This window comes from Bombus vosnesenskii, unplaced genomic scaffold (assembly GCF_011952255.1).
Source record: "Bombus vosnesenskii isolate JDL3184/JDL3185 unplaced genomic scaffold, Bvos_JDL3184-5_v1.1 scf7180000016274, whole genome shotgun sequence".
Classification (NCBI taxonomy): Eukaryota; Metazoa; Arthropoda; class Insecta; order Hymenoptera; family Apidae; genus Bombus; species Bombus vosnesenskii.
The window spans coordinates 3,339,318-3,361,835 of NW_022884343.1; the positions used below are offsets into that span (position 1 = coordinate 3,339,318).

Here is a 22,518-nt window from a genome sequence, read left to right on the forward strand (position 1 = left end):
AGTTTTTATTTAAATTTTGTTTAAATACAGTTAATTCGATCGATTAGTCTTCGTCAACGGTGTGTTCAGTTGGGTTCCAAGAACGCACATCAAATTTATCAAGAGGATCTCTTGTCTCGTTGGAGACTATCGATTTTCATTCAACGAGATATCTTCTCGATTATTCTGTTTTCCTGGATTGTCTTGTAGGAGAGGCACAGTATGCATTTTACAGGCTCTTTTTCTATCGTTTCTTGTTACAAGACACGGCCAAGTTCGTGATATTCATGAAAATAATAAAAGATACAGGTGAAAGGTCAAGTCGATGACTAAGAATCTCCAAGAAAACGAAACTTTTCTATTTTTGTGCAAAACAGGTTAGGGAATAATTTTAGAAGTTAAAAATATTCAGAATTTTTTTATAAAAAAATTCTGAAATAGCGGAATAGTAACATATAATTGGAAATTGCAATTTCTCACGCTGAGAAATATCATTTTCAACGAAATCCAAGATTTGTTAATTGAAACGCATTGGAAAGATACAAGGTTCCGCACATTGAAGTTCCAACTACGGAAGAATCTATTTTCTCGAATGTAAAGGCCGAGATTTGCATCAAGGGGACTTTGTGGGCGTATGCTTTTCAGAAAATCTTCGGTTATAACGGCTTGTATTCTGCTTAACAGAGCAAGCTGTCAGCCAAGTCCTGAAAAACGTTTACTCATAAAAAGTGAATAATAAATATTCGAGAAAATTCCGAATTAATTACGTCTCCACGAAACTGAGCAACGGATTGCAGTTGAGTTAGTATGCTGTTCTCGAGGGGGACATTAAAAACTCGTTAAGACGTTAGATTTATTTGATACGTTCTCAAGAAAACTACAGTACCTTTTGTCTTCTCTCTCAACTACTTCAACTTCAAAAAAGTAAAAAAGATGCTGGAAATGTATAATAATCAATACAGAAAAATCGCGCATAAACGTGATAGCCTCAAAATTATATCATAAAGAATCAGATTACACAGATTCTGTATGACGTAAATCTCAAAGGAATGAAATAGAAGCACGTAGAAAAGATAGCGATCTCAAAATTGTAAAAGAAACTGAGATTTTTGATTTGGTTACAGTCCCTATATTATATCATATTTTGGAATCATATTTTACAAGATATACTGATAAGGAATTATCGTTGTAAATACTAAGTAGTTCTAGTAATTATTTTATAACTGAAAAGTGCATAATTCTATTTAAAAAAAAAAGTCGGAAATGTACGATAGATTTCTCTCATTTAATGCTCCATTTTCAAAAAAACAGTAGTTGAAAATATTTAGCGCACACCTATTCTAAATGTTCGATCTCAATTTTCCCACAAACGATGCGCCAGACAAAAAACCCTTATACTATCCTTCCAATTTCCTATTCCACCTAGAATTACCTCCTCCTCCTTTATACAACACCCCGTATACTGACCTCAAAAGTGCATATACGTATCACAAGATATTGTGATACTATGTCGTAAAGGATTCCCTAAAAAAAGTAACACTGACGCAGAATCTACCGTACACACGTTGGTAGGGGGAAAAAATGAAAACGGCGTAGGTGGAAAACATATCGAGGCTGTAGCGCAGAAAACATCGCGTTTGCGCGGCACAGGTATGGGGCACCCTACGGTGCAGGGTACGCGCGACAGTGAAAGTAGCGAGAAGTCGTGCGCTGATTGGTCGATAGTCGGCCGAGGTACGTCGGAGCCTGGCGGGCACCCTCGTGCCTGCACGGCCAGCCCGTACGACTTCAGTCAGTGTCGGACCGTAGACGCAGTAACATCGTTGAATGTCGTATAGGCGCGTGCGTAACACGCAGCCCGTATTCACACGTATTCGTCTCACACACGAAGAAGGGGAATAGAGAAGAATAATAAAGAGGAACACGTAACATTCTTGTGCACTGTGTGTATGCCTGTTATTAGTGTGCATTCGTTGGTCGTATTACTTATACATACTTAAAAGAGCTACCGGTATGTATTGAAATTCGTGCGTACGCGTGTGTGTATGCCCTGAGTGTGACGTAACGTAACACTATCGTCGTGTTTTGTTGTGCGTCGCGCGGCTCCCGCACGTTTGTCGGCTATGCACACGTGTGCAGGAATGACGATAGTTGCGCGGCATGGAGGGCTCGATTGAAGTCCGGAAGGCGTTGCAATTCTTTTCATCTGTTCCGCAGTGATCGCTTACGCATCGGTCGAAATACACATACGCGATATTATATATATAAAGCGTGTAATTCGAGCATTGGTGGTGTACGTGCCGAAGAGAAAACGAGAAAGTAGAAAGAGAAAAGGACACCGCGTGAAACTCGGTCGTCCGATAAGAGCGAGCGAGACGATCATCGACTCGAAGACAAGACGAAGGAAAACGAGAAGAAAGAGGGAGAAAGAGTGGCCGCCGCATATCAGCGTGACAGAAAAGTGGAGCGAACAAGAAAGAGACTCGCTCGAACGAACGTATACACGTTCTTCTGGTGACCTCGATACACACGTATATACTCATCTGGCTGTCGGTTCCTCGTCGATCGTGCGCGCAGCCTCAGACAACGAGAATTTCGCCAGTGAAAATCATGCATTTCTACCACGGCTACTCGGCTGGTTGACGTTCCAGAAGCAAACGCGGCGTGCCTGCAACATACAGAGAGAGAGAGATAGACGTCGGCTCGCCCGCTGGCTGGCTGGCTGTGCGTCCTCTCTTTCTCTCTCTCTCTCTCTCCCTCCCTCCGTCCCCACTTTCCCCCCTCCACCGCCCGCGCCTGCTGCGTTCCCTTTTGCGCGATCGTGACCCCGTTTCTTCGATGACCGACACTCCGTGGCTGCTTGGCCGCCATTAGAGGAGTCGAGAGCAGGGGAGAGAGAAAGAGAAACGAGAGCAACCGAGGCGAAACGAAGACGATCGTACGTCTCCCGTCACGAGCTCCCCCGTCTACGTTCTTCACAGACACACACCGTACGTCGTGCATACTACGTGTATGTGTATACGTGCAGAGCGCTCTGTTGCGAAGAGGAAGAGGGGCACGAGGAAAAGCAGCGCGGCCAAGCGAGACAGACGATGCGTGAGAGCTCGGGGACCATGGACTCTTGACAGTGAATCGATTCGCTCGCGCTGCCCTGACCTCGTATTCCTTGCCGCAATTTCGGTCGCTGAACGAATTATCGAGGTCAACGACTAGCGTAGTAGCCTCGTACCTCGTGTAAACAAAAGTGTACCCGCGCGCCTTCGTTCGAAAGAAAAATCGGATCGACGAATAGGAAGAGACTGGTGGACACGTGTGTACAAGCGCGTAGGTGCGCGTGAGAAGGTGCATCGCGGTGGCCGAGATTTTTTCTCCAGCGGAAGTGACGGGGAAAATTGAGACGGTGGAGCCGAAGGAACAGCAAACGGTGGTCCAGAAGGCGGAGCAGGCTGGCGATATGCTGCAGGCGGTGCCCCGTGTGCCTGTCGCCGGTGTCAAGCGACGATGGGGCAACAGGCACACCGGAAGTCTGCAGGAGTCGAGCCCGGAAGTGTCAAGCAGCGGCGTACTCTCGCCACCGCCGAATTTTCAACCATCCACGCCTGAAAGTGCAGCTGTCAAGAACGAAGAGCTTCAGTTGTGGGATCTCGACCTTCATCGGGGGCTCCAGACGAACGGAGATCATTATCGGACCACCATCACCGCCACAACGACTACTACAGTGCTGCCAACGGTCACCGATCCTGCGTCGCCGTTCACCACCCCCGTCGAAGGTTTGTGCTCGACACTTTTCGTATCTGTCGCGTTGCGTAAGCGCACGAGTGCTACTTGTACCGTTTACCGCGTGCCAGGACTGTTCCAGGTGGCGCTACGAAAGTTTCTTTTTTTTAAGAGGGAGAGTAACATGTGTGTACGTGGTTTTTGTTTTGAATTTTAACCTATTACTTGAGAAAGTCTGTCAGATAGTTCGTTTCTTAGATATAATTTCTTTTATTTATAATGTAACTCTATGTTTGATAATAATCTTATTTTATTTTAGTAATCGTTATTTTTGGAGTAAAATAGATATATGACTCGCTAGATGATTCATTTCTTAGATACGATAGTTTATTTATGATTGCTCTATACATATTTTAAGTAGTTGTTTGTAATAACGTATATTTTTACTCTAAAATAGAGATACGTTATAGTTCTATACAAGTTTCTAGGCGTCTCTAGTGATTTTTCGTGATTTCTAATGATTTTACACTTGTAAATATTATTTTAGTTTCGTGAGTTTGCAAAAGTTACAGATATGTATGGTCATATTTCAATTGCACGCTATCAAAAGAAAAATTTAAAAAGCAAGAGAGCGTGTTTTCTACAGAGAGTCCGGGAAATCTGACGAATGTACATGAAAACGGTTTTTCTATATAACAAACTTTTAATTGACTAAAAAAAAAAAAAAGAAAGAAGCTGGTATGGAGAGTTACTTTGTTTGCCGGATCCACAGAAAAATTAATTTACTCGACTTGTAGCTGACAAATTGCTAATTAGTTGAAATTATTCCTCTGTACAAAGTCGACCAGAAAAGAAAGAGAAGAGAGAAGTTGGAAAATCTTCGTCAAAAGCCTTGACTTTTTCTGATTAACCATTAAAGACCAAATGATGTATTATAATGTTATAAATACCTCGATTTTTTCAAATTTCGTAGTGATGCAAGAAATATCAATCGAATCCTTGGAATTCTTTTCATAGCCAGAATGTTTAAAAAACGGAATTCGATAATGTAAATTGATCGAAAAATATTGTAAACGAGATGTTGGTCTTTAATGGGTTGGAAAATGTTCCAATTAATAGGTTAAGGTACAATTTTACGTAAATATAATGTGGAATATTAAAGAAGACATAAAAGGTTGTCCGAAAGACGTAAAATAGAGCCAAGACAAAAGAGTTTCGAAAGATCGAAAGTCGAGTGGGTTGAAGGTTTCGTGAGCCATTAAACGGCCTTAGAGGTGATCGACCTACACACGTCAGTCGATTTCGTTAGAAAGCGACTGTACCTTTTTTTTTCGAAATACCAAGCATACCTAGTTTCACCTAATTTTTTTCTCTACGAAATCAGGTCGAGGCCGATTGTGCCGGACCAAAAACGAGTATCGACGACCTCATAGGACCCGGTAATGGCGTTCGTCATCGATTGCGCCATCTTGCACCATACCTGGAGCCAATTGCGCAATTTCGCCATTTTTCACGCGTCTCTCTTTTCTTTCGTTCCTCTCGTTGATAGATTTTTATTTTTCGCTATTGCCGCTGAGTTTTTAATCTCCCGACTCGGTCGTTTTATCGTTTTTTCCTGTTTTGCCACGTTATCAACGCTCTCGGACTTGTTGCAACCGGTGGCCTCGATGGCAATCTCCTGGGACTCTCTGTATCCGCTCTTTTCCCAACGATGCATTTTTTTTTTTTTTTTTTTTTTTAGTTTCCAGATGATTTTTCGATTGCTTTCGTAGTTTCGTTTGATTTAATTGGATGAATTTTTCGAAAGCGTAATTTAATAGATTTGAGCGAGATCAGAAGATTTTTTAATAATTAAATAAATGAAATATTTGGTACCTTCGTAATTTTTGTATTGGTTTTGCAGTTTCATTTGGTTTAATTCTAAGAACATCCCGGATGGGTGGTTTAATGGATTTTGAATAAAATTACAAATGAATTTTCTTTGAATAGAACTCTATATTTTTTATTTAAATAAAATTTTGGATATTCAACATTGTATCTTTTTACTTGGAAAAAGATTTCTTCAGGCAGAACTCTGTACTTTTTACTCGGACGAAATTTCTTGGCATGGAACCCTGTATCTCTTAGTTGAAAATACATTTCCTCGAACGGAACTCTATATTTTTTTTAGTTGAAAAAAATTTCTTTGAACGACACTCAGCATCTTTTATTTATTACTTCATGGACATGTAGTGTATAAAATATAATACTTATATTATATGCCCTTTAAACAACTTTTATACACACAAAAATCCATTTAATACTATTAATCATTGCTACAATAACAGTGTTAACAAACATAACACTGTCTCTCGATAATTGAAGGGTATTCCACAGAGAATGGTCGATCCTTGAACGAGGGAACATGCCATGGTGAAGGTTCTCCTGTTCGCTTGGTGCACACGTGAAATCAGATTCACACGAAACGTGCAATTACCAAGTTATTCCCGGGTTGTTTAACTGTCGACCTTCGTGACCCCGTTATTTAATTACCGCAGATCACTGCATTCGAAGCATAATATGCACGATGACTTGTGTATTATTCGAAACTTCACCTTCATTGCGTGATCTCAGTCGTAAAGTTCGTAATATCTCTGTTTTTATACTAATCAAACATCCTGCCATTAAAAGGTTCTGGCCAAATTAACTTCATTGTGGATAATTTTAGGGTTAACTGTGGGGAATTTTCTCTTTCAGGGTTACCAGGGTTACCAGGGTTACCACATATAGCAATATGTATCTCAAATCTGAATTTCCATTCTTTGTATATTTTTATGTCGAAATTTATTTATAAAAGAACTTATTAATATTAAAATTATTATATGCTATTGGAAACTGATTAATATAACGAATATTGGAATTTATTACTATTGAAGCTTAGAGCTATATAGAGACAATTATACTACAAGTTCATATTTTTAATGGCATTGAAAATATGTACAATTTTTTTCAAAGAAACTAGGCTAATATTTTTGAAGAAATATTAGAAATAGACGTAGAACACTTTTTCCACAGACGTTTTCCACAACATCTTGTGGAAAATAGTAACGAAATAACTTGCACCAAAATAATTCCCAAACAACAGTATGTCGAAGAGTACTAATTTATTTGTCACGAGCAGTAAAAGTTTATAAATAAACGATGATCCTTCAACGATGAAAAATCTTTGTGACGAAAGTTCGATCACTTTCTTGAAAGAACGGGGGTGGAAACTTTGTCCTCCCTCTCTACGTTCCCCATCGTCGCTCACACGGCCGCGTTATTTTCATCCTTGCACTCTCTCCACGAGTTTATTGCATCGTGTGACGTCTGTCCAACACAGGTATGTACATACAGCGGCTTTAAATAACACGATGCGTCACGTATATGTCGGTGCGATGTACGCGGTGAACCATTGTGTTTTCGTTTGCAGTCGCGATACCGATGACCCGGAAACTGGGTCACGGTCTTTCGGTTTTTTCCCTCCCCGCCAATGATTCACGGCTTCGTAGACAGGTCGTATTTTCTTATCTCGTGATATTTTTTCTTTTTTTTTTTTTTTTTTTTTTTTTATATCGTTACACGCACACTGGATTTATACGGTGTTCTATTTCTGAAGGGTCTAGGGAATTTTTACTTTCAGGTGGTTGGTACACATTCGATATAGTCGAGTTTGTTAGCTCGTTTAAAGAGATTTTCGATAGCAGGATGATGTTTGTTTATTTTGTAATATACTTGGAATACGGTAGGGAATATTTTCTTTTAATAGATGAATGTTTAAGAGAATTAATTTCGATATTTGATTCATAGCAAGTTGATCTTTGGTAAATTGCCAGATAATTTTTATTATATAGCGTAAGAAAAAAAAATGCACATGGAAAGTTATTAACATGCTCACAAATACTTCAGTAATTTTACAAAATATCCTAAAAATGAAAAATTCATTCACTTTTTACACTCTTGTATGTATATAACCTAACTTTTCTAATTTCCAAATATCCAATTTGAAAAATATTACTACACCATAATGCTTCAGTAGATCTATGAAATCTCCATCAAAAATCATAAAATGGATACCAAGATGGAGGCCACTCTGGTCAATCATTAACCTATATTCGATCTTGAGCGTATCGATCAGCAGAAGTGTCGAGGATCGTGCCCTGTCTCCTAACTTAATCGACGATAATCGAGACGGGTGATCCACCCTAGAGGACTCCTCTTCCTTCCCATCCTAGACGTTCTGTGAATGCAATCGAGTGCACGTGGTGGATCGTTCCTCGACGCTGTAATCGAGATACCAATGGTTAGAGGCTGAAGTGCACGTGGTCGTTCGTTCCTCTCGAATTGGGTCATCGAATTCCAGTCGAACGGATGAATACCGATCGCCACGCGGCACACAGGCCCACGAACGTACTAGATAGACGAGCATTCGTAAATATTCCGTTGTGACGGACACACCATACGGTTTCGGCGATTGGGCACCGTTAGACGCGTATACGTGTAGAAACTGGCCGGACACGACCGAAAAGGAACTACACGAAACTCGTTCCTGATCGCCTCGTAAAATCTCACCATTGCCTCAACAGGAAACTCGATAGAGGAGGACGCAGGAATTTTTATTTCTTTACGTGTCTGATTTGTCATCTTTTAAGCCATGGGTTGTTCTATGCGATCGTTGGAAATTGGAAATTTTATTGTGAATTTTGGTTTCATTTTTTGCAGGTTAAGGCAGTTAGGTTATGTAGATGGAAAAGTGAATTTTGACATTTTTCCACCCCTGGGAAATTTGGCAGCCGGAATATTTGGAAATTGCAGAGTTTCGCTGGTTATTTATTTTAACTTCGTCGAGGAATCGGGCATTTTATTGGAAATTTTGATTTCATTTTTTAAAAGCCAGGGGAGTTAGGTTATGGATGGTTAGGTGGATTTTCAAGTTTTCGAAGTTTGGGTATTTTGGGAGTTGGAATATTTGAAAATTTGGTTTTCTCTTTTAATTAGAAGATTAACTATTATAATGGTTTAGGCAAGCGCTTTTCAGAAAAATATTAGTCGTTTAAATATACCGGACGAAATTTCCTTTTTTCTCGTAGATCTCTGGTTAAATATAAAAAAATAATTTAATTTCAATTCAATTTTAATTTAAATTCAAAAAATTTTAATTCAATTTAAATTCAAATTCAAATTTTAATTCAATTTAAATTCAAATTCAAATTTTAATCCAAAATTTAAATTCAAAAAGGGGCGGGAAAAGGATAAAGAAGATGAGGAATCTGTTTCGTAATTTGCAAGCATTACACGTAATTCTTTGCAAGTAATTACGAATGTTCCCGAGAATCGCAAGTGCGACACGGAATGTGAAAGGACGATGCGGTCGCGAAATTTTTGCACGTTTGCACGCGGATTTCTGTCGGGGTCTCATTAATTTCTGAAGGTTTGCTCGTCTAGTTCGCACGTCTGCGACGCTCGAGGGGAATGAACCGTGACAATATCTCAGAAATATCGTTGGAACATTTCTTGGTAAACCTTGTTCGACTAACCTTAGACTTTTTATAAGATGTCAACGTGTATGGTTCGATAACTTTACAATAAAAAAATTTCTCGCTAGTATAATAAAAATTATTAGAGCAAGTAATCTAAAATTAATCATACTCAAATTTAAATAAAAAAATACATATTTAAACTTAACTCCTGTGTCTTTCGAATTCGATTGAATTAATATTATTTCCTGTAAATAAATTAATAAATGAGATCTTTTCAATTAAGTTTTGCGACGTTTCAATTCGAGGATTAGATATATATAAAGAAATATTTTTAATTATAAATGTCGTGTGTTTTATATTGAATTTCGAGTTGAAATCATCGCACATTTCATGTTCTTTTCATTAACTCTCCACTGCTACTACGGAGTCACAGGTCACGATGATAAATACCGTTTATGATCCTTATCACATGAAACCCAGACTACGAATTAAATCAACTAACTTAAAACCATTATATCTCGACTATGAACCAACTTTATCACTAGAGGGTTACTTATTGCCCTGCATTCATATACTTCGATATAAAATGAGAATTAAATTTCCAACAATTTCCTTTTTCGCATAAATTTCGACTTAATTGTAAGTTAAATTTTGTTACGTGTTAATTATTAATATTTTCTTTTTCCATGTAAATTTCCTTTTAAATAAAAATTAGTTCTCCATGTAGGATAATATATTTTCCTTTTTTTCACGTGATTTATGCAACAATAGGTTATTTCCTTTCCTCGTTTTTAGAGAAACATCGTTCTTCGATCATTTTTTTTCAGATGAAATCGCATAATAACCGGTATAGTAGTATCAATGGAGCATTTCAATGATGTTAATTACACGCAAATTGCACCCCACGAGGATACGTAATTACACAGACTCGTAATGCGACGTCGTTTCTCTTTTTCCACCGTGTAATTACTAGACGTCGTAAAGGAAATATTTAGATTTAATTTGCATCCTTCGTGTCGTTTCTGCCCGTTGGTGCAAATCGTTCGAAAGTGAGTCCCAAACTGAACGATTTCATCCGTAAGAATGGAGGGGAGAACACGTATACATTTACTTAATTTTATTAATTTATTGAACTCAGGTCAGTTAACTCGTCTACCTTGCGTTCGATATTTTCCACTTCACCATTTATACATACAGGGATACTGATTTATTCGTCTAGAAATATTGTCTTGGAACCTAAAAAAATCGACAAACTATAATCTTCAAATGATAATTGCAAATAATAAATAATTCCTTCCATTAAATTTGACACCTAGAAAAAGTACCACAACTTAACCTCAAAACCATAATCCTCTAAAAAGAACTATGTACAAAGTCCCTATATTCATCGTTACCAATATCAAAGCAAGTGAATATGAAATCTATTTGGCAGGGATCAGCATAATCTTTAACCCACCCGAAGATCGTTTCAAGTGAGAAGTATTTCTCCATCGAATCACTAGGCCCGTTTTTTTCCACGTGTACCTTCCATTCCCTGTTTCATGGTGTATGAAGAGGTTAGGGTTGGGGAAAGGGCCAAATTGGTGGAAGGCGGCAGTAAGAGGGAAAGAGAAAGAGGCAGGAAGAGGTCAGTAGGTCACTCTCACTCGAGAAAGAGGAGACTCAATCGTGTGGAAGCAACGTCTAGCGGACGATAATCTGATGTATCAGGTTGTTCCTTATAAGGCGAGCCAGTTTGTTCTAAATCGAGATCTACCAAGCTTTACGGTTAGGTGTCCACGTGTAGATCTCGCTCGATTGATCGTTCAGGTCGAGCATGGCGCAATAGGTTAACTTGTGATTTGAATTTCTATAACTTTTCGTTACCCAAATTAGGGTTTAACTTTGTCCGTTAGACAGAATATATAACAGTGGGTTTGAAGTATTTTTAGTATTCACTGAACGAAACAAATTTCTATGAAGCTTCCATTTCTATATTTCTATTCTTAAAGTTATGAAATTGAACGCGATTGTGACGATTCGCTCGTGGGGAATTAAGTCGGTTCGTGTTTATTGTCTAGTCGGTAGTTTGATGAAGAGATCTTGTCTGGCGAATTTTTTAGGTTAGCAGAGTTTGAGGTTTTGAGTTTTGGGAATTTAGGAAATCTGTTAAGCGTCTTTAGATCAACTTGTCATACTTCTTCGATTTTTAAAATGATTTTCTCGTTAGGAATATCGATGCTTGTTATCGTTCAATTATACAGTCTAGCTAAGACTATGGTAATCAATTTGTTTTACGTTAGAAGCAATTGACACATCTGTAAGAGGAAAAAAACTACTTTAAAGTGCTTAAAATCTTCATTTAGCCAACCAGAGACACTGAAATCTTGATCGTCGGAGTCTTAATCCTAACCTGATCTTTAAAACATAAAGTAATCGCAAGCAGAATCGAGCCAAAAGCTACCTTTCATGTGCTCAAAATCTTCAGCCAACTCACTAAAGACGCCTCGCTAAAGTAAGAGGAATCTGGCTAAAACGAAGCTTAAAATGCTTCCAATCTTCGTTAAACCAACCAGAGACGCTAAAATCTTCATCGTCTGAAGTCGGACCCAGCATTTCCGCTCGCTGCACTCGCTTTAAAGCTGCAGCTCACACGACGGAAACGTTCTCTCGATAGTCGGGCGGTTGAATCCGTGGCAACTTTTCCTCGATGCGGGAAAACTACTTAGGATTAAGCGTCGAGCAACAAAACGACCGACCAGACAGGAGAAGTGGGTCGTCAGTGGTCATCAAGTGGTGTATCGTATGAGAGCGCGCTTTTCTTTGTGTTGGTAAGTTGTGCGTGGAATGGTAACGAGCCACGTACACGGGAAACGATATCAGAAACTCGTGGAGCACTGGTTCTCAACTTTGAACGAGCGCTCTACAAGTCTCTGCAAACCTTTGTACATGTTATAAAAAATATCAGGCAACAATTCTGCGCTTACAAATGACACTTGTATGTTTATTCATCTGTTCCGAGGAACAGTTTGCGTAGTGGCCTCCATTGTGTTGGATGGAACTTTGAATATCTCCGAAAGTATCGTCCGGGGAATTATACCGTTTCTTAAACGAGTCATTAATTGTCTTGAATTGACGAAATTGAATATTAATAAGGGTACGTTTTAGGCTGAATGTTGGCTACTTTTAGGCGACTATTAGGTGACTTAAATTATCATGTTACACAAACCAATCATTTATTGTCATTCATCGTTTTCGTTCTCGCGAATGGACAAATTTTAAACAAAGGATACCATGACAGGAAGTTTCTTAAGGATGATATTTCTGTGGTGTACTATTAATTTTCAAGTCTATACGAACAATCTCGTTATTTTCACTATAAAATAAAATAATTGATACTCGTGACAACGATGTAGCCTCCCCCTCCCTGAAGCAACAAAGAAGAGACGTATGTAGTGGTTTAAAATCAACGGCTCCTAGGTGACTATAAAGGAGGATTATAGTCGTTAAAGGTTAGATTGATAGTTGGAAAGGGGATTTGATTAATCCGATACATCAAGTGGAACAGTAGACGAGTTGAGGTTAGGAGGAGAAAAATGACGTTAATGATACTTGCAACAAAATGACGGTGAAAATAAGTTGGAATTGGCTGGCCATCAAGCAGATAGTAATTAGAGTAGCTAGGGTTAAAATATACCGGTCTATATTCAGAACGTTCTCGCTGCATCTCTCGAATACCATTCTGCGTCAATTGGATCTGTATATTGTTTCCTTCGGCAGACATTGTTTCAAACAGCAGACATGTGTTTTCTATGTATCTTTTTGCAATTGAAATTATTCTGTATGTCCAATTCGAACCATCACACATTTATACCAATTTAATTTATTTTCTATTTATTAATAATACAATAGTCAACCGTTATAATTTTTTGGTTGCTGCCATATTTGAGATAATTATATCGTTCGACTTCCTTTTGCAAATTGGTGCCTCAAAGTTTACACTGAACCAAAATTAAAATCCCTAATTTTCTAGTTATTATTATTCGAATGTTGAAAAATGTATTTATATGCTTGTTTACCTGTAACATATACACAGAATAATTGATGCAAATTTTGTCATCTTTTACAGACCGATGTCTTAAAATTTTGTCTAAACCAATATAGATTTTATTTGTTAATTATTCTACTAAGATATAAATGATCTTCTTTTTTAACTTGTTGAGTGATTGCTTCCTGTGCTCTTGTGTAGACATTAATGTCTATTTCCACTGCGATTAAAAACGCTCGATGTTAGTCATTGGTTCAAAAATATCGATAGGTGATTAGAGATCAAACGTTACGTTGGTTTTTGTTTCGTCGTAATGATCTCCGATTGGTGAGAACGAGCCGGCGAAAAAATTTCAGTTTCACCTGGAAATGAGTCACATTGGCACCAAACCAACTTACCAGATCCAGTTACTAATAGACATTTCGCAAGTGCAAGACGCGAGAGTGATTAATCGCACGTTCCTTGTCACATTTATTACTTTCACGGCTAACGACGTAGTACTACATGTCATGTAGTTTATTCAACTCGAGAATCGATGTCGTGTTACTATTCTGTTTGATTTGGGACATGATGACACTTGGTGGTCACATTTTGTCACTAGTACGAGTGGTGACAAATCGAACGGATCCAGACACATATTTAATCCAGATTACGGCCAGAAGCGCAAACTGTGAAAGTTTAGAAATGAAAAGAACATGGTAGAAAATGAAAATCAGATCCGCAGTGAACGGATGATGAATAATGTTATATAAGTTTGTAACTAGAAATTTCTAGGGATCCCTAGTCTTGTGTTCTAACTATTCTATCCGTATATCCGTACGATATATCGACAAAATCAAGGGACTTTTTAGCTTGAAAATTATTTGTTTCCAATTTAGCCCGGAATTGGTATCCTTGAGTCGTAATTGAACAGTTTGCATTAGTATAGTTAATCTTAGAGTTTCATAATTTGGTTTCATTTAGTGTTCCATATTATACATAACGCAAGAGATATTTTTATTGTAGTATAATGAGTTTTAATGAGCTTTCGAAACTTCAAAAATTGTTAGGTTAAGTAACGCAGTACCAAACCTAACCTAAAGTCTCTTCTGAATGCATTGCATGATCAGCATATACAACTGCACTTCAACAAGACTAGAAAAGTTTCTGATTGGATCTGAAACGAGTTTGAAAAAAGAGAGAATAAATGTCCTAGGAGATTTGAGGTTGGGAAACCCTGACGTGGTGGACGGTATGCGCGTTTTCTCTGCGCTGGCACGAAGATGGTATTCCCTCCGGTAAAAGTACCGTATCCGGTACGTCCGCGTGGCGACTTTCGCGTAACAGAGTGCCCACGATCCAACCTGTAAATCAGAATGGATCGTAAAGCCTGGCTAACAGTCTTGATTCAATAATTCTTCGATAGCGTATTGCAAAAGAACTAGCGTAACTCCATTATCCGCCATTTTGTCCTTGGCGAACGTGATAACAAAAATGAAGACGCGTGACTGACATGAAAACCTCCCAACCGTAAATTTTTCAAACTGACACTGATGGTTCGTAACATAGGACCATCTGGGCATAGTGTTACCGGTTTGTTGAGAATTTTTACATTTAATTTACATTTTCAGTCATGTCCAAGTCGTTTTATTCACGATGATCGTGCGACGTATCCAGAAGAGATTGTAGGTTAGATTTTAATGTGACAGTTCTTCTTCCTTGAAAGCTCTTTAGTGGTAATTGCTTAGTGATCTTTGTTACTGCAATTTTTTAGGGACTTCTCGATACCGACATAACCCTCGGTATGGAAAATTTCATTAATTTTTATTTCTATAAATTCTCAATTCACAGAAGAGATAGAATCTGGTATCAGCATTTTTGGAAACGGACGTTTGAAGTTTCTGACTCGCTATTAGGGAAATTTTTACAAAATTTATGAATTTTCATCGTTCGGTAGCTTCTCTAAAGATAATCTGGATGATATTTCTTGAAACGATATTATGTCATTCAGCCTTCCTCGAGTTTCTTGCCTGAGCCAGTGGAGACCAGTAGTCACAGTGGCTACTCCGGTTCAAGGATAAATCCTATCCGGTGCTAGCGGCCAATGTCACGCTCAGCTGGACCGGTGGTTGCAATGGAAACGTTGGAAATCATCACGTTCCATTAACTTCCATGGTAGTCGACGAGCGCTGCTGGGAAAACGATCGTTTTTATCGATATCGGTCGCTTTCTGACTCTACTGATTCTCCTGGTGAGAGTCGAATGGACATTTTTATCGAGGGACGAACGATTAGTTGTTACGATTTCTTACAGTAGCTTCGAGTTGGTCCGATTCATTTTTACATTAAACTACGCGTTACTTTCGTGGTGGCAATGGATTGGAATGAAAGAAATTGATGGTGAAAAATTGGAACGGGAACATAGGATAATACTTTGCTAGCGCGTTTCCTTTTCGAGAAAATCGATTTTGAAAATCGTGGCGCTTGGCGCTCAGCGACGTAGCCCAGAAACTTTAAAGTCGACTTCGCCCATAACGGCGCGACGTCTCGTACAAAGAAAACTCATTCCACGCTTTTGATTCAATTTTGTGCAAAGAATTACGTCGCATAGAAACGCCATAGAATGACTTTTTGTCAAATCTACAAAATTTAATTTCGTATATATTTTCACGAAGAAAAAGGGGCGTTGTTTTTGGTTGAAAACCTAATTAAGCGACTGTTGAGAGGATGATCTCAGGATATCATTGAATTCGAGCGGTATGGAGAAATTAGCGTGAAAAATAAACGAAATTTCGAAAGCGGAAACCAGAGTTGGCGGAACGAGTATTTTCGACGGAATCTGGGAAGACGAAGTGGATTAAAGTCCTGTGGCTGAAGTTTCAACATACTGAGCGGCCCACCGGGAATACGAAATGAGTTTTCGAGGCCTTCGAAGTCGTCCACGGTTGCGTAGGATCATTCCAACGAAAATAAATTCGTCGTCGGTGATTCATGGATTTCCTGTGCGCGCTTTCTGCCCTCCCCTGTTGTCTCTCTGGTCTTCCATCTCGACTTTTTCCAACCTACACAGGCAAGACAATAGACTCTGCACAATACATCCTAAACTGAACCTCCTAAATTTATCTTCAACTTTAGACCAAACTAAGATTGATGGCATTTTTGGTAAATTTGAGGAAAATCGTCAATTACACAGCGCTGAAGCGAAGCTAGTCGACTTCATCGTTTGTTAATTTTGCAATTTTGTCAACTGGCTACGCGATTAACGTTTAATCCTTCGGAAACAAACGCTCGACGTCTATAAATCCACTTAACGAATACAAAAATGGCAAATCGAGATGAATTTAAAAAAATAATGCTTACTTTTACCATTTCATGATTTTCCAAAAATTATTCGAATTCCTAAAAATGCATGATCTATCAAATTTCTATGAAGAATTATGAAATTTCACGTAAATACATAGATATCCTCGTTATTCTTTATTTTACAATGTTTAAGTTGCTAAATGGCTTTTTCCGAGTGGCCCTATATATATAACTAACAGAGAAAGATACGATTATGATCGCAATAGAGAGAGCAATGGAATATTTTTTCCATGCAACTGCACCCATGTTTATCTTGGGATTACGAGGATGGTCGTCGCGTGTTGGTCTTGTCTTTTCCCTTTGTTCCCAGATCTTATCAGATCGTATACCGTGACCGGATATGACATCTATTAGTTACATGCGCGTGTATATGTCATGCAGAATGGAAACAGAGATGGGTGCCGCCATTTAAAGGGACTCGAGGGTAGGGCAAGGCCGCATGCACTCCTGCTTCTGATGATTTTGCAACGTGTCAGGTTAGGAGTGGCTCAAACCACCATTTCTAGCCCTTTCGAGACGATATTTTTTTAAATAACTTATACATTTATTGATTTATTTGGCACGTTTAAAATTTTAACAAGATGGAAAGTGAAACTTATCTATAGTCTACGCCATATTTTGATTTAAACAAATCTAACCTAACCTAACCTAACCTAAACTAACCTAATACTAATTCCACATTCATAACAGACGTGAAAATAAAAGACATCTAGGAAAAAGAAAAATTATATAAAAACGAATGCTCAAATGAAATGGAAATGAAAGACACGTACAAATTTGAATCTATCGTATTCTCAGTAACATAATCTAAACCTAATTTAACCTAATATTAATTCTACATGCACAACAAACGCGAAAATAAAGGTAACATGTAAAAATCGGAATAAAGGAATATTCTTTCATCTCGACGGAAATATGAACGCTGACAAAAAAGAACTAATTCGAATGTGGAGTATTCTGAGAAAACGTAATCTAATAAGAGTAGTATAACACGCAAATTTCATAATTCGTCTGATATTATTAGCCATAAAAGTCGCTAGGACGCTGAAGTCGCGTCCCCCTGGTGCGCGCGATGAATTTTAACGTGGAAAAGAAACGCAGTACCCGTGAAATGTGACGGGAATGAAAGAGAAGCCGAGGAGAGAGAGACGCGTTTTGTGTTCGCGTGCTACGGCCGGATTTCGCAGAGACCTGAATGATAGTCAGCGGCGTTAGAGCGATGTGCCGCTAGTCGTCCATCTTGTCCTAGCGTCGTAGTCACTTCGTACTCGATCTTCCTATACATCTCTCATATTTCTGTGTTGCACAGAATGAAGGAACCTAACCTAATCTAACCTGGTATCGGTTCTACACAACAAACGCAAGAATAAGCAGAACGGCTAAAAATGAAAGAGAAATATTACGTAAAAGTCTGTTCATAGACGCTCACCACCAACTCACAACTGGGAAAAGAAGTTAATTTACGAAACAGTTATCCTAATTAGCTTATTCGCCTTGCGAACATTTTTTTGTAAATAAGTTTACAATTCTAATCGATGAAAATTAGCGATGATTAATCGCCAGTCTGAGACTTAATGCTTCTAGAGTTACAAGGCCTGCGTATGCTGTTCTCTATGTTTTTGTATTATTCTGCACATTCAGATTGATTGGTGGAAAATGAAACTTTGTCAAATCACGTAAAAAACAGTTTCGGAATTTTACTTTTTACCTGCCTCCACACGCTGTCCTAGCATACGCCCTACAAATTTTAGTAAAGAGAAGATAACTCTAACGAGCGAAAAATTCTCTTCGAAAATCCTCCCTTTTACCAAATAAAGGAATGCCTGTTCTCCTTACTCGTCTCCGTGGCATGTAAGCCCTGAAAATTCATAAAGCCAAACAACAATGCCGTCAGCGCAATTGGTTCGTCTAATCTGGCCAAAGCCCCTCGTAGAAGCTCGGTGTGAATCGGAAACGGCCAAAAACCGCAATGAATCGGCGTGTTCTGGGCTGTCAGTGAACGAGAAGGAACTCAATCCCAGCACGGTCTCGTCGTTCTCCTTTCCTCGTGGATGGTTGGGAGGAAGCGAGGCTCAGCTGCAACAAGCAGTGCTCACTGGCCCGTTTTAGCTTTCCTCTGTTGGCAAGAGCGACAGCGCGGATCGGTTGAGACGCGAGCAGGCGAAAGGAGAGACGAGAGGGAAAGAGGAAGGAGGAGTTGACGAAGAAGAGAACGAGGTAGAGGGGCAGAGGAGAGGAAAGAGAGGAAGCTGACTGCGTGAGAGGAAGAGAGAGGCGAACACTCGTTGTCTGTTAGGCAAGCTAGCAGGATCGAGAAGGACGCGTGCAGAGGAACGTGCGCGCGTGTAAAAGAGGTACCTGCGCGGTTACACAGCCAGGCATCCAGCCAGAGTCAAGGCCGCTCACTGCTCCGCCGTGAGAGAGCTACTAACCAGCACGGAAACCTTGCTGCGTAGAGTATAGGAGGCAAGCCACGTCGTATAGCGGCTATGTCGAACCGAGTACACTTGCTCTGTGTCCCCTAGATTCTGGAGAAACCGACTACGATCGGGTTTCCTTGGTCATTTACTGTGTTTGCCTATGTCTAACGTTTTAGATGGTATTTGGACACTGGCTTTTTACGTATTTTTCGGCAGATCTGTTTTTGTATAGCAGGAGAGCCAGCCACCTTGTATGCTATCTGTGCGCGCGCGCCCCCTCACCCCCCAAAGAGGAAACCGAGTCCACTTGGATTTTATCTGTCCTTTACTCTGTCTGTTTGTGTTTGCTATATAGAAAAGATTGAATTTTTAGGTATTTTGGGACAGATTTGGTTTCTATGTAGGTAATATTGAGCTGACGTCCTCTGAATTCTGAAGAAACCCACTACGATTCAGCTTTCTTGGCCATTTACTGCATTTGTCTCTGTTTGACGTATATGGAGACTAACTTTTTAAGTATTTCTGGGCAAGTTTATCCTTTGTGTGAGCAACTTCTGCTTGATGTCCCCTAGATTCTGCGGTAAGGTACGGTCGGGTTTCCTCTAGTTTATTAGGTTTGCCTATATCTGGATTTTTATGTGATTTATGGACACTGGATTTTTAGGTAGTTGCGGGCAGATTAGTCGTTAATTTATGCCCTCTGGGTAGAATTGTTCTTGATTTATGCTTTCTTTTCTCTTTTTTCGACAGATTTATTCTGGGACAGATAATGGGGAAAATTTGGTGACGATTATAATTAGGGTTTCTGGATCTCAATGTTTGCAGGTTTAACAGTTTTTAAGATAATGAAAAGCTCGTTGCTAATCTTTCTGGAAATTTCTTCTTTTAAGATTGATTCGAAATTTGATCATTGCAAAGATAGCTTTCTGTAGTCAAGATCCTCAAAGATTGTGTAATAGATAGGTCGATGGCAATTTCTATGGTACATTTGCGCTCTGACGTGAACGTTCAATGTTAACTGTATTCAGTCTGGTAGATACTGTAGCTTATGAAATCTACTTCACCGTAAACTGTGCAGTTTCCACTACATTTTATACTTTATAAGCATCCTGCAGTAGAAAGTGATTTAATCATGATTAAGTTTCTCCATAGTTGCAAACTTTTAAACTTCTTAGTTACTTAAAAATTACTTTTGGAAAATATTTGAGATTAATCCTAGTTTAATGATCCTAGTTGTCTATATTTATCGTTTCAAACTTCTCGACAACTCAACAACTTCTCTAGAGAAATATTCAACAAAATATTCGCCGCAATAAATAAAAATTAGAAATTTAATAATAAACGTGATATCGAATAGACTATAATACCAGTTATTACTGAGATTCTAGGGAATTTCATATAGCGAACACTAGCCAATTTTCGTCCGGCAAACGAAGAATTTCGAAAAGCAATTTCGCGTTACAAGTTTGAAATAAACTTCTAGATGAGTTCACTGTGCCACTGCATGTATGATCAAGTCGCTGTGGCACGTCGGAGCTTCAGGGTCTTCGAAACTCTGTTTAGGAATTCCAGGAAGGAATCTAGAACGTTTGGTATTACCAAATAAACGAACTCCGAGTTTCATCAAATTTTGTTCATCATTCAAATTCTAAACGAGTTTCAAACTACTTCATACGAATCTTCATACGAATTTATCGAAATTCCAAGGAGAAACGTAAGAAATATAGGAGGTATAGGGAATTTTAAATAGGGATCGACGTTTTGTTTTATATTCAGGAAACGACCAAAAAGTCATTGCCATACGAACTCCCAAACTGTTTAGTCACACTGAGAAATTCCAGACTCTTCCTCGGTCTCTAAATTCCCCATCTTGCACTCTATAAATATACAGGCTTGGTGGAAAGAAGTCAGTGTCAAGGTCAGCGGCAAGAAAGCTGCCTTGCTATAAAAATTCTCGCATATTTTTTCGTATACTTCAAATATTTCAAGTTCTAATGTTTTATTATTCGGTAACTGATCTTTCGAAGTGATTCTAACCTAAAAAGTAAATCAGTTTTTAATGAATATTCTAAGGCTTAAGGTTAAGAAACTTAGTTTTAAAAGAAACCTTCTTATTGGGAGATTAATTGCTACGTTTTGACCACAAAAACAGCAGATTTTCGTTAGATCCAAAGAAGTTTTATAACTCCATTATTTTTTACTAGATCTGTAACAGCGATATAAAGATATAGTTCATACGAAGAACTTATTACGAGTAAACTAACTCCTATTTTGATAGCTCGTAACGAAGATCTAGATCTAACAAATTTAGCAACCAGATCTTTTCGAGTGATTCTTAAATATGTTAATTAGTCCATTCTTAATTAATTCATAGACGAATATTAAATCAAATTTAGTCTGCGAGGTATTATTCGAAAATCTAGGGATATTTTCATTTTCCACTGAATCCCGGCACAAGCGTCGATTAAATTGAACCAACGTTGAATTATATTTTGACAACATCGCGGAGGAAGAAACTATCAAGAATACCAGCAAGAGCGAACCAGTGTTAAGTAGCGAGGAAACCTGTTTGGGGCACTGAAACGAGAAGCCTGCTCGCTCTACATAGAATCGTTATGTGCTACTTGCTAATATGTACACAAACCAGACGTTGGTATCAGTTTTGTGCCAGTGTCAGGTCATACCGGTAATTTATTAGCCTGCAGTTTCTCCCGTGCGTCCAGATCTCTGGATCTAGTTCCTAGAGGATTGCCGCGAACTTCTCTCGCCAAGTTTCACCGATTTATTACCAGCGAATCATTTTTCAGACGTTCTGCAAACCGTAAGAACTGCACCAACTTCGTGATAAACTAGACATTTTCAGATGAACGTTTTTTATTTGATTAATGACAGTTCCCTCATTCAGACGCACTAATTAAAATGTTGCAACGGTATATTCCTAGTATAAAACGAAAGGGAACTAACGTTGTCCATTTGTAGCGAATATTTATAGTAAAATTGCTATGGATATTATAAGCTAGGAGTTTTTAATATTATCCAATATCTGGAAAGTCTAGTTGACGCGTAGCTACGATCTAGTAACTTTATTTCGAAAGATACGAAACCTTCAAGCACCCTAGTTAAATTTCCAGAATGTATGAATCGAAATGTCACATGTCACAGGAAATTGCTGAAAAATTCAAATCTAAAGTATCCTTAATACCGCCTGATTTAGTAACTTTTTCGAAAGATACGAAACTTTGAAGAACAGCCCGGTTAGATATTAAGAATTAACGAACCAGAATATTGTATCGCGCGGAAAAGTGTCAGAAAATGTTTCCCAAAGGCAGGAACTCATGTGAAAGGCAGGAAATTTATGAGAAGAGAAAGAAAGTCTGGAAGAAAGCAAAAAGATGAAAAGAAGAGGAGAAATGAAGATATCGGCAGCGAAAAGATTGCGAGTTGAGATGAGAGGACGATGAAGAAGGGGTAATAACCGAGTGACCACCTAGCCCGGTCAGTGTCTCAGTGTTCCAGGCGGATGTTTTCACGCTGAT

At 38.8% G+C, this 22,518-nt stretch overlaps 1 protein-coding gene across 5 annotated transcripts in view; it reads left to right on the top strand.

Annotated features, from left to right (window-relative positions):
• Window positions 1-22,518, top strand: part of LOC117242473 (ecdysone receptor) — a 191,183-nt gene that overhangs the window by 158,314 nt on the left and 10,351 nt on the right. The window contains exon 1 of one of the 5 annotated variants that reach the window (XM_033509174.1): window positions 1,779-3,749. The exons of the other annotated variants lie outside the window; for them this stretch is intronic. Coding sequence (XP_033365065.1) covers window positions 3,434-3,749 — 316 coding nt within the window. The 5' untranslated portion in view covers window positions 1,779-3,433. Of the gene's footprint in view, window positions 1-1,778; window positions 3,750-22,518 lie in introns of those variants that run through there. 5 annotated transcript variants of the gene reach the window in all.